Raw genomic sequence first — 12,854 nt, forward strand, 5'->3', positions numbered from 1 at the left:
TAAGACCCTAACATCCTTCCATTCACCTACTAACGTATCCACACATATTGTTAAGACCCTAACATCCTTCCATTCACCTACTAACGTATCCACACATATTGTTAAGATCCTAACATCCTTCCATTCACCTACTAACGTATCCACACATATTGTTAAGATCCTAACATCCTTCCATTCACCTACTAACGTATCCACACATATTGTTAAGACCCTAACATCCTTCCATTCACCTACTAACGTATCCACACATATTGTTAAGACCCTAACATCCTTCCATTCACCTACTAACGTATCCACACATATTGTTAAGACCCTAACATCCTTCCATTCGCCTACTAACGTATCCACACATATTGTTAAGACCCTAACATCCTTCCATTCGCCTACTAACGTATCCACACATATTCTTAAGACCCTAACATCCTTCCATTCGCCTACTAACGTATCCACACATATTCTTAAGACCCTAACATCCTTCCATTCGCCTACTAACGTATCCACACATATTGTTCAGACCCTAACATCCTTCCATTCACCTACTAACGTATCCACACATATTGTTAAGATCCTAACATCCTTCCATTCACCTACTAACGTATCCACACATATTGTTGAGATCCTAACATCCTTCCATTCACCTACTAACGTATCCACACATATTGTTGAGATCCTAACATCCTTCCACTCACCTACTAACGTATCCACACATATTGTTGAGATCCTAACATCCTTCCACTCACCTACTAACGTATCCACACATATTGTTAAGACCCTAACATCCTTCCATTCACCTACTAACGTATCCACACATATTGTTAAGACCCTAACATCCTTCCATTCACCTACTAACGTATCCACACATATTGTTAAGACCCTAACATCCTTCCATTCACCTACTAACGTATCCACACATATTGTTAAGACCCTAACATCCTTCCATTCACCTACTAACGTATCCACACATATTGTTAAGACCCTAACATCCTTCCATTCACCTACTAACGTATCCACACATATTGTTAAGACCCTAACATCCTTCCATTCACCTACTAACGTATCCACACATATTGTTAAGAACCTAACATCCTTCCATTCACCTACTAACGTATCCACACATATTGTTAAGATCCTAACATCCTTCCATTCACCTACTAACGTATCCACACATATTGTTAAGATCCTAACATCCTTCCATTCACCTACTAACGTATCCACACATATTGTTAAGATCCTAACATCCTTCCATTCACCTACTAACGTATCCACACATATTGTTAAGATCCTAACATCCTTCCATTCACCTACTAACGTATCCACACATATTGTTAAGACCCTAACATCCTTCCATTCACCTACTAACGTATCCACACATATTGTTAAGACCCTAACATCCTTCCATTCACCTACTAACGTATCCACACATATTGTTAAGACCCTAACATCCTTCCATTCACCTACTAACGTATCCACACATATTGTTAAGACCCTAACATCCTTCCATTCACCTACTAACGTATCCACACATATTGTTAAGACCCTAACATCCTTCCATTCACCTACTAACGTATCCACACATATTGTTAAGACCCTAACATCCTTCCATTCACCTACTAACGTATCCACACATATTGTTAAGACCCTAACATCCTTCCATTCACCTACTAACGTATCCACACATATTGTTAAGACCCTAACATCCTTCCATTCACCTACTAACGTATCCACACATATTGTTAAGACCCTAACATCCTTCCATTCACCTACTAACGTATCCACACATATTGTTAAGATCCTAACATCCTTCCATTCACCTACTAACGTATCCACACATATTGTTAAGACCCTAACATCCTTCCATTCACCTACTAACGTATCCACACATATTGTTAAGATCCTAACATCCTTCCATTCACCTACTAACGTATCCACACATATTGTTAAGACCCTAACATCCTTCCATTCACCTACTAACGTATCCACACATATTGTTAAGACCCTAACATCCTTCCATTCACCTACTAACGTATCCACACATATTGTTAAGACCCTAACATCCTTCCATTCACCTACTAACGTATCCACACATATTGTTAAGACCCTAACATCCTTCTATTCACCTACTAACGTATCCACACATATTGTTAAGACCCTAACATCCTTCCATTCACCTACTAACGTATCCACACATATTGTTAAGACCCTAACATCCTTCCATTCACCTACTAACGTATCCACACATATTGTTAAGACCCTAACATCCTTCCATTCACCTACTAACGTATCCACACATATTGTTAAGACCCTAACATCCTTCCATTCGCCTACTAACGTATCCACACATATTGTTAAGACCCTAACATCCTTCCATTCGCCTACTAACGTATCCACACATATTGTTAAGACCTAACATCCTTCCATTCGCCTACTAACGTATCCACACATATTGTTAAGACCCTAACATCCTTCCATTCGCCTACTAACGTATCCACACATATTGTTAAGACCCTAACATCCTTCCATGCACCTACTAACTAGTAGATCATTCCGAGGTTCAGCTTGAATGGAAAAAGCAAATGCATCTTTAGGTTGTGTTTTTATGATAATGGATATATTAAAAAATGGGGGGTCTATTACTTAATTTTTTGTTGTTTTGAATCACCACTGAACAAATTTTTATTTTTTTTTAATAGTAATTTTGTATTTCTAAAGCTTTCTTGGATGTTAATATTTTTAATAATTCCTTAAAATTCTCATTATTTAGGGATGATTCTTTTTCATCATTGCCCCACCCCTAAGTGCTCACTTAAATATAACAAATCTCAGAATTGCCATCTTAGACCAACATTTACATTATATTGAGAGTAACATAGTCTCCCTTGGAGCTTCACTTTCTTTGAAAAGTTTTCGTGCCAGCTCAAGGGTTATGGATGCTTCACATCTAAAAGACTGCCATGTTTTACGCAACACAAATTCAAGGACTAACAAATATGATAAAGATAATAATACAGTGAATCTGTATTGGGCAGGAGGATCCTCATGGCTGAAGTTTCCAGCTTTGAAATGTTGCAACATATTTAATAAAAGTAATTAACCTATTAAAATCACTTGCTACAATTAACTACATAAAAGAAAATGACATCCAGTGTACAATTTTAAACATCATACTCTGGATCTATACATAAAATTTGACCAAGAACAGCTTTTATTTTTCTGGAAGGCTTCTTTAGCTTCTGGTATTAATTGATATTTGTTACATAGGATGGTGGATTGGTCCTCCATTCTTGAGGAACGGGAAGTGAGTGTAGTGTTGGTTAAAGAGAAACTATTGCATTGTAAAGATTCATTCGTATAATAATATTGCAAAGTATTCTAATCTGCGAAGCTCACAGTGTAGTTCATATGCGACTGCATTGTCAGAATGACTTCCAGTTAGAATTTTTGAATACTTCCTAAATTATTGTCATACCTTGCTGTGGTTTTTAATGTGTTTTATATTATCTAACCACTTTTTAAATTTTTGTTTCTTCTGTATCTCTGGTAACGTGACCGATGTATTTAAGATATCAATTATTCATTCTGATAAGTTGCTTAATTGATTTTCTCGACTGTGATGTGCTTGGATCCTAGGTATTTAATTTTATGTGGATTATATCAATTCACATATTAATGAGGAGAAAGTCTCAGGAATCTTCTATGCCACATCAATAAATTTAAGAATGCAGTTATACTGTCAGACTCCAAAGCAGCTATTCTATCAATAGTCTCTAAACACACACCTTCCTCTCAAACAGCAGAAATAACTAAAATGCTCTCTCAACTAATATCACTCAATAAAAGAATTGTATTCCAATGGATACCATCCCATTGTGGAATCCTAGGAAACGAGAATGCGGATGCTTTAGCAAAGAAGGGCAGCACTGCTACTTACAGACCTGTTACTAAATCTACGTATTACTCTGAGAAGATATTTATTAAATCTACATACTTAGACTTCAACAAACAAAATTTGATAACACAATCACAAGGGAAAAAATGGAACTCTCTGCATCATAATCCGCAGTTAATTCCCGATTTACCACGAAAATCGTCTGTAGCTGCATTTAGATTGGCAACAGGCCATGATTGTTTGGCCAAACACCTGCATAGAATTGGAATATATCAGTCCCCTAACTGCCCATTGTGCAACTCAAACCAAGAAATGGATTCGGAACACCTCAAAATCTGTGCTTCAGTGGCTGACCATGATAATATCTTTGAAAAATATTGGAGTGCAAGAGGTCAAATGACTTTATTGTGAAACGCCTGGCATTAGAAAACAACAACATCTTAATGAGGAAGTAAAATGAGACATATTGGTTTACTGTTGCTTGTCTATAGCAAATTCATATTTTCCTCAGTGAAGGACCTTGGGTAACCACTAATGTCAAGTTGGAGGAGAAAATGTTTCAATGCTGTCTTGTGTAATTCATAGTTTTGAAAACTGAATTTCAACTCCATCTTTTTATCCGTGCACATTTAACTTGTACAATGATTAATTTGTATTGAAGTTCAAGTGCCTTAATTGTCAGATGGATAATTGTGAGAATTTTGTACTGTAGTAGAATGTCCAATACTTTCTACGCAGGGAATGGAATTCACTGTTACCTGAATATTAAAAATGTAGACAGTCTGCTTCAAGAAGGAGTGATCTACTGAATTGAGTACCAGGTTAGAGACAGAAATCTGTACATAATATCCTGCCTCATCTTGAGTGTGTGACACATGCTGTATCGCTTTCTGACAGAAGATTAAAATTTGTGTATCCTTATAAGATCGGACGTTGTAGAGTGTCTAACGATGGTCCTATCAATATGACCTGGGGAGTGATTGTGTGACTGATGAAGAAAACAGTTACCTATATTGATCTGTTGCGGAATTGAGGGCAGTCTTAAGTAAGAAAGAACCGCTTTTTTTTTAGATTCATAATTCAAATTTTGCAGAAAATCGTACATAAAATCCAATTGATAAAAAAAAAGAAAGTAATGCAGTGATTGAGCAGTGCAGGAGGAAGATACCAGCAATGGAAGAAGACCATACACACGCAAGAGATAAAGCTGAATGCTAGTCATAAAGTGTTTTGTGACATTGAAGATAGGAGTCAAGGTGAACATACCAAATTTGCTATGTTATCAGTGCGTGGCAACACATATCATGAACGAACACGGTAGGAAGAATGTCTAGAATAGAAGTCTCTAGAACAGGGATTCCCAAAGTGGGAGTCGTGTGAGGAACTGAAGTGGTTGCGAGATGATTCACAAAATAGACAAAAACTCATCATTATAATAAATTTCTAAATTATAGACATCAGCTCAAAGAATTTTGAGTGACCACAAGGGTCCTGAATACAATAAACATGTATAATAATGTGATGTGATACATTAAAGAAAAAAGAAAGTTAATTGTTGAAGGCAAATATAAGTTGATTAATTGAAATAGAGATGATGATGTAATATTTGAAGAGAATCCTTGATAATATTTATAAGAATAGACATTACATAATCAAAAGGAATGTGAAGTTTCTTAAGATAATTCCATGTGAATTTTGTAATAGAACCTCTACTGCCAAACAGCAAACCAATGACGGACCATTGTTTAAGAGGGACGTTGTGCTTTTGAGAAAGATACGGCAGACAACATTTATGTTGTATTTAGAAACAAACATGAACAACGTTGAACATAGGTCCTACAAATAAAAAAATCTTTTAGCAGTTATAAAGTAAATATTTAATGCAATAAATGTGCCTGTTTTTCAGAAAGTAGCTTAATTCTCAGATCTGGACACACAGTGATATCAGGAAAATTTCTTGCTTTTGTTTTGATGATGATCATAGATAAGAAACCAATTTTGTATAATATTATCAACAGTTTAATAAAAACGACGTACTTTCACAAGTTCGAGGTATTCTTGAATTCTTTTGATCCAGAACTGGTCTACATTCTGCAAGTCTCATATTTCAGCGAGTTTCTCTTTCATATTTTCTGGAATTTTAGCCACTTAAATGGAACTGTCGTATCCATCTGTGACTGTCGTCATTGTTTCGAGTTTATTTGGGGAAATACTCAAAAAGTCGCTGTTTAAAATTGTGGAAACTTAATTGTATGTCCATAAAAACAAACTCAGTGTGTGTCATATCATACATAAGTTCTGTAGTAGACTGAAATGAATTAAATTTATCAAGTGATGTTGACCAGAAATGGCTTTATATTCCTGGTTGACATAACATTAACATCTTGGCCTCACAAACTACTATTCAAAGTGTTTAAGTGTTCGAAAATATCAGCAAGGAAGTCATCTAAGAGCCAAAGAGAAATGGGAAATAATGTTGCATATTCCAGTTTCTCATCTTCTACGTACCGATACTGGTAATTACATTAAAAGTTCTGCTCTGAATTGTAGAAGTCTTTTCAACACGCCACCCCACAAAAGCCATTTTACTTCTGTGTGATGACGAATATTTTCATCTTTAACAAACCCATACGAGTTTGCAATGCTCTTCCTTTGATGGAATATATTATTTTTTATTTAATTATTACCTCAGCACCACTGTGGGAATAATTCGAAGTACTAGAGAAGATGTTTACTTAATATTTCGTGTAATTGTTGTACCATATACTTCTATTTTGGTCTTTTTTTTGTGGTATGCAATGGTTTTGAGTATAATTACTCGTTATTTTCAATTGTATAGGAATTTATATTTTTGGAATGGGGTTAAGTACCTGTACAGTAGTGGACGGAGGGTCACACAAAAGTAGGTCGTCTTCATGAAGTTTGGGAACCACTGCTCTAGAAAACCGTACTTCTCCAAGTCATGATTTTTTTTTATTTTTATTTTAGTGGGTTTTTTACGATGCTGTATCAACATCCAGGTTATTTAGCGTCTGAATGATATGAAGGTGATAATGCCGATGAAATGAGTCCGGGGTCCAGCACCGAAAGTTACCCAGCATTTGCTCGTATTGGGTTGAGGGAAAACCCCGGAAAAAACCTCAACCAGGTAACTTGCCCCGACCGGAATTCGAACCCGGGCCACCTGGTTTTGCGGCCAGACGCGCTGACCATTACTCCACAGGTGTGGACTCCCAAGTCATGATATTGCCTAGTCTGGAAAAGAGATTTTACTCGTACATAAGATAACCAGAGAAAAAAATGAAGAAAAGAGGGCACTGATTCTTGGGATGGAATAGAAACATTATGCACAAGTTAAAATAATTAACGTGTATTGCAGCCTATATCGTGCATTAAATAAGCAGGAAACTGCTAAGTTAGTAGGACACTATGTACTTCTTCCACAGGAAATGCCCCATCATTGTTGTCTCTTTTCTCACTATGATTGGTGTTCTTATTCTTACTGCAAGCACTTTGCAGTAAAGTTTTGTCTTCAGAAAAATATCGTACATTTCACTGCACTATTTAGATAGAATTACTTAGCACCTGTAGCTCACATATAGCAGAATAAACGTCCAGGTTGTTCCTAATATCAATTCACGTTTATTTCGTGATAGAGGAAATCCTTTCCCTGTCAGAACTTTAAACTGGTATTCTTTTGGAATGAAGATATTCTTTGAAAAGTTATCACTTTTTCAGGCACCATTCATTGTCAGAGGTTTTACACATGTACAAGTACTTTTAGGGACAGAACCAAGCTGTTTTGCCAGTGCAGGTTGCAAGATTTTTCTAATTCCACACAATTCTTCGTAAAATCCATCTTCTTCAAATGCAACAGTACAGTTTTGAAGTAGTGAACACAATTCTTCTAAGATTAATACTCTATTAATGCTTAAAGAATTTACTAGGCCTCACTTATGAAAATTAGCATCAGTAACATATGTCGAATATACGCTCATAAACATTTATAAAATCACTCTTTACTTTACTTTTGTCATTAATGATAATTACAACTTGTTGAAGTAACATCTTTTATTCTTCGCTGTGTTAACTTATATGGTACTCCACCTTAGTGACTAGTTTAGGCGTGATTTTTCAAACTTCGAAGTTCTTTTTTTTTATACATCTTGATTACACAAATTTTAACACTGTATCACTTCGGAATTTATATGGTAAGAACTTTCTTGTGTTAAATATTATTAACGTACCTTGTTAACATGTTTCGACCTATTTTTCGGTCATCTTCGGAACTGGTCGTTGTTGGTGTTGGCACCTCTTGTTTCCTGTGTGGGTGCGTTCGTTGTGTAGAGTCAAAGAGTGTGTGTGTTTTGAAATTGAGTTGTGTGTTGAGAATATCGTTGGGGTGTGTTTTCGTGTGTCTGTATATTTCATATTGTTCTAGTGTGTTGAGTTTCTGGCTTTTTGGTTGGATGTGCAGTATTTCCATATCTGTGTTGATATCTCTGTAGGTGTGGTTGGCATTTGTGATGTGTTCTGCATATGTGGAGGTGTTTTGCAATTTTGTTATGGGTGTGATGTGTTCTTTGTAACGTGTTTGAAATGATCTGCCTGTCTGTCCTATGTAGAAGTTGTTGCAGGTGTTGCATTTGAGTTTGTATACGCCTGTGTGGTTGTATTTGTTTGTTTATGTGTTGAGATGTTTTTGTAGAGTGTTATTTGTTCTGTATGCGATGTTGTAGTTTAATTTCTTGAATGAGGTTGCAATTTTATATGTGTTTTTGTTTTCGTATGTTAGTGTGATGTATTTTTTGTGTTCTTGTGTTTGTGTTGTATTCTTATGTTTTTTGTGGTTATGTTTTGTCTTACGTATTATGTTGTCTATTATGTTAGGGTTGTATCCGTTTTCTTGTGCTATGTATTTGATCGTGTTTAGCTCTTCGTTGTAATCCTGTTGGTTCATTGGTATGTTGAGTAGTCTGTGTACCATTGTTCGGAATGCAGCTTGTTTGTGTTGTGTGGGGTGGTTGGATGTGTTGTGTATGTGTGTTGTTGTTGTTGTGGGTTTTCTGTATACTTTGAATGTGTGTTTGTTGTCTACTTTTGTTATTGTGATGTCTAGAAAATTTATGGATTTGTTGTTTTCAATTTCTAATGTCATAATTCGTAAAGTGAATACATTAGTTACAATTATGAACACTATAGGTCACTGTACGTAGGCATTTGTGATGTACAGTGTAGAACAATTTAGTTCCTTGGAATTAGGATTGGTGCAATTGGAAATGAAGTCCAGTGCAAATGAAATGTGTTATTATTATTATTATTATTATTATTATTATTATTATTATTATTATTATTATTATTATTATTATCCTTAACTTTGACTTAACGTATTGTTGAAAAGAATCCCAGCAAGTTCAAGATCGACAACAAGGAGCTGAGCAGCAGAAGAAGCTTCATCGACCAAACCCGTGAGGAAGTGAAGGTGAGAATATCTATCCCTTTCACACTTGTCTCATCCTTAGTGGACCCCATCATAAGCATTAAAATAGCAAATACATCAGACTTCATCCTCAGTTCAGGATGTGTAAGTTCAGTTCAATTAAGTTATTTTTAAACTCAATTTATTTATTAACCGAGGTGCTACTAGATCCAATTGTCTGTTTTGAATAGGATGTGCAACAGGCAATGTATGAACCTTGTTTGCCATATGTTGCACTCAAGTTTAAGATTCGTCTATCTAATTGGACAATCGTTGGATTAATTATTTGGGATAGAGATTCAAATTGTTAAAAATTACAACTTTTGAAATTGACCGAATTGTACTTCAGATTGTCAAGGATTCATGACAACTTTTACAATATAATTTATATTTTAGTAGTTAATGTATATGTGTCAATTATATACGTATGAAATATGTTGTATTTTGTTGAAATGTTTTTATAAGTTAGTCTGCAGTATGAAAACTATGTAAAATTCACTATTTTACAAGTTTTATTTTTATACATTAAAAAAAATTTATCGTCTGATATTTCTTGATCTCTGAGGTCATTCTATATTTGAGAGCAGATTATTCATTATTTTTATAAATATTTCTTTTAATACTGTATATTATTATTATTATTATTATTATTATTATTATTATTATTATTACACCACCACCACCACCACCATCATCATCAGAACAGATTGTGTTAAAGACTTTGAAGTATTAACTGACAGTAAACTGTATTTTCACAAGCATGTAGATAACATTTTGTACGCTAATGCAGTCAGAATGCAGGGAATAAAACGGTCAGCAACTTATTCTTTCTCTCCTCATTCTCTTAATGTACTTATATACATTACAAAAGGATTTACTTGCTTATTTAATGACGCTGTATCACTACTAGGTTATTTAGCATTAATGGGATTGGTGATAGTGAGGTGATATTTGACGAGATGAGTCCAAGGATTCGCCATAGATTATCTTACATTCGCCTTACAGTTGGGAAAACTTCGGAAAAGATCCAATCAGATAATCAGCCCATGCCCGAGCACAACTCCAGATTGGCAGCTATGTCGTGGCTCTCTTCTCTTCTAATACTCTGCTCTATGAGAATTCAATATACATCTGTAGTCTGGAATTCCGTTACAACTGTTTCTGCTAAATTAGGGATGTTCATATAGATTTCTGCCAGTGGAAAAACTGTGATTTCTTTAATTGTCGAAGCTTATATCTATTCTTATGCAAGATCCGTGAAGGTGATATATTACAACATGTGATTCTTTCATAAACAGCATTAGCTTTCGAGTTGCTATGAAAGACATGAGAGCTCACAAACTTTTCTGTAATAGAAATTCTAAACCTCTTTCCAGTCTCCAGATTCGTTAAAAATGCCAACATACATAGTATTGAATTCGATTCATGTAATGTATAGACTTGGTTTTTAATCTAAAGACTTACTTCTTTAAACTTGTAAATATTTACCATTAATATCATTGTTTACCTCTGATTATCAGGCAGTACATCTCACTTGACGATATGTGTCAGAGGAAGAACAATTGTTTGTATGCATCTGAAGTCTGATTAGTGTAATATCCATTTTTGAATCTTGCGTACACCACTTTTAACACTTGAATATAATTAATTGATGAACTAGTGGACTTACTCGTGTTAAATATGTAATATTCATCCGGCTTACAGCTGTTTCATGGAAATCCTACACACACAACCCAAGAACCAAAAACTCAACACACTAGAACAATACGAAATATACAAACACACTAAAACACACCCTGATCAAATCCTCAACACACAGATCAATTTCAGTACACACACACTATTCGACTCCACAATCCAACACATTCCAACAATAAAACACACCTTCCTAACAGGCAGAGAAGTTCGAGATGACGCCGCGATCTAGTAGGCTCTGATGATGGTGCGTGATGCACTGAAACAGCTGTAAGCTGGACGAATATTACATATTTAACACGAGTAAGTCCACTAGTTCATCAATTAATTATTGTAATATGTTACTAGTCAGTGATGAATGTAATGTAGGGGGAAAGGAACTGGACACACTACCCCATTATCTCCTAGCTTTGTTGCCTTCTAAGTGGTGCCTAATTGGTGTCACCTATCTTTGGACAGTTGACGAAACAACAAGAATACCATTGTCAATCTTTGCCGTTATTATTGTTCTGTTTTTTCTACATCTATAAACAATAGCAACTTCTTTAAATTTGTCAGTTTAATGGATAGATTTAATTTTGAGTGGGTGTACTTGTATCAATTGTCATTAACATTGTAATTTTATTGTTATTGTACCTATTGTGCTAGCATATTAGCAGTAATAAATACCGATAATTGTTATTGAACAGTAGCAACCAAGAGGAGGAGTGACCTCAATGTTAAAATGCAGGGCAGTAGATATTGCATAGATTTGGGTCGCAAAGAATTCCTTTTGTTGTGGAGCCATTAGTAAAATACATTCATATGAGAGACCAGTATTTGATAGGAAAGTACGTCATCAATTGTGCATAATGAGAGCCTCTGTTCTCTTGGTTTATGCATTATTCTTGTTTCTCGTTTCTTTGCAGACTATGAAAGACAAGATGAATATCTCCCGGGGAAGAGACAGAGACAGAACTGCCAGACAGGTGAGCATCACAATCTTATAGAATTTAATTGTTCTCCCAAACAGGACCTGTGTTGTCTTCTTCTTGGCAAGAATCGAACAAAACTCCCGCATTTGTATTGTGCACGAATTCACGAACAGACTTCTGGATCATGAAGTATGTAAACGAATGCTATATAAGCAAAGTGTATGTGTCTGCAGGAAGAATTACATTTTTTATATTTCTTTGTTGAACTAATGTATGTTGGACATTTATATTTCCATCAAATAAACATTCTCCCTGAACTTTTTCTGTTACAGTATTCTTACAATTTCAGTAACATAATAGTAGAGACTTTCCGTGCATGTGGCAATGTCAGGGCTGTGTGTACATAGTTAGTTCCACATATATAACAGATTTGCCATCCCCATGTTGAAAACTGTAACATGTGGAAGAGAACAACCACCAGGATTGGTAACGACTGCTAGATGGAAGTACAGTTACTCCATGCAGTTCAAATGAGAGTTACAACGTGATTTCTTCTGCAATTGCTAGATGACAGCATAGTGAAATTGATAAAAGTTGTTGCCGTCAAAGCCCATAAGGCTGCTTAATCTGTTAATATGTGATCAAGGGTTCTTGTTCAAAGAAATCATTTGGCATGTTGGTTGCGAAAAATTAATTAGGGGTTTTGGAGCTTCATAAATATTTTGAGGAGTGAAGATTGCGAAGTGTAAGGACAGAATGTGATGAGTCAAGGTATTATTAATTTATGTAACTTATGAAGGAAGGGAAAACTTTCATGCCAAGCAGCACAGTGGTTGATGTCTCTAGCCAGCAAACATTTGCTGCTGAAGGATGAAGAGGA

General features: G+C 35.4%; 1 protein-coding gene across 1 annotated transcript in view; it reads left to right on the forward strand.

The window, feature by feature from the left end:
• Syx6 (Syntaxin 6) overlaps positions 1-12,854 on the forward strand; it is a 38,252-nt gene that overhangs the window by 7,693 nt on the left and 17,705 nt on the right. Inside the window, exons 3-4 of the mRNA XM_069832302.1 lie at positions 9,274-9,368; positions 11,969-12,028. Coding sequence (XP_069688403.1) covers positions 9,274-9,368; positions 11,969-12,028 — 155 coding nt within the window. The remainder of the gene's footprint in view (positions 1-9,273; positions 9,369-11,968; positions 12,029-12,854) is intronic.

This window comes from Periplaneta americana, chromosome 8 (assembly GCF_040183065.1).
Source record: "Periplaneta americana isolate PAMFEO1 chromosome 8, P.americana_PAMFEO1_priV1, whole genome shotgun sequence".
In the NCBI taxonomy this organism is placed as follows: domain Eukaryota; kingdom Metazoa; phylum Arthropoda; class Insecta; order Blattodea; family Blattidae; genus Periplaneta; species Periplaneta americana.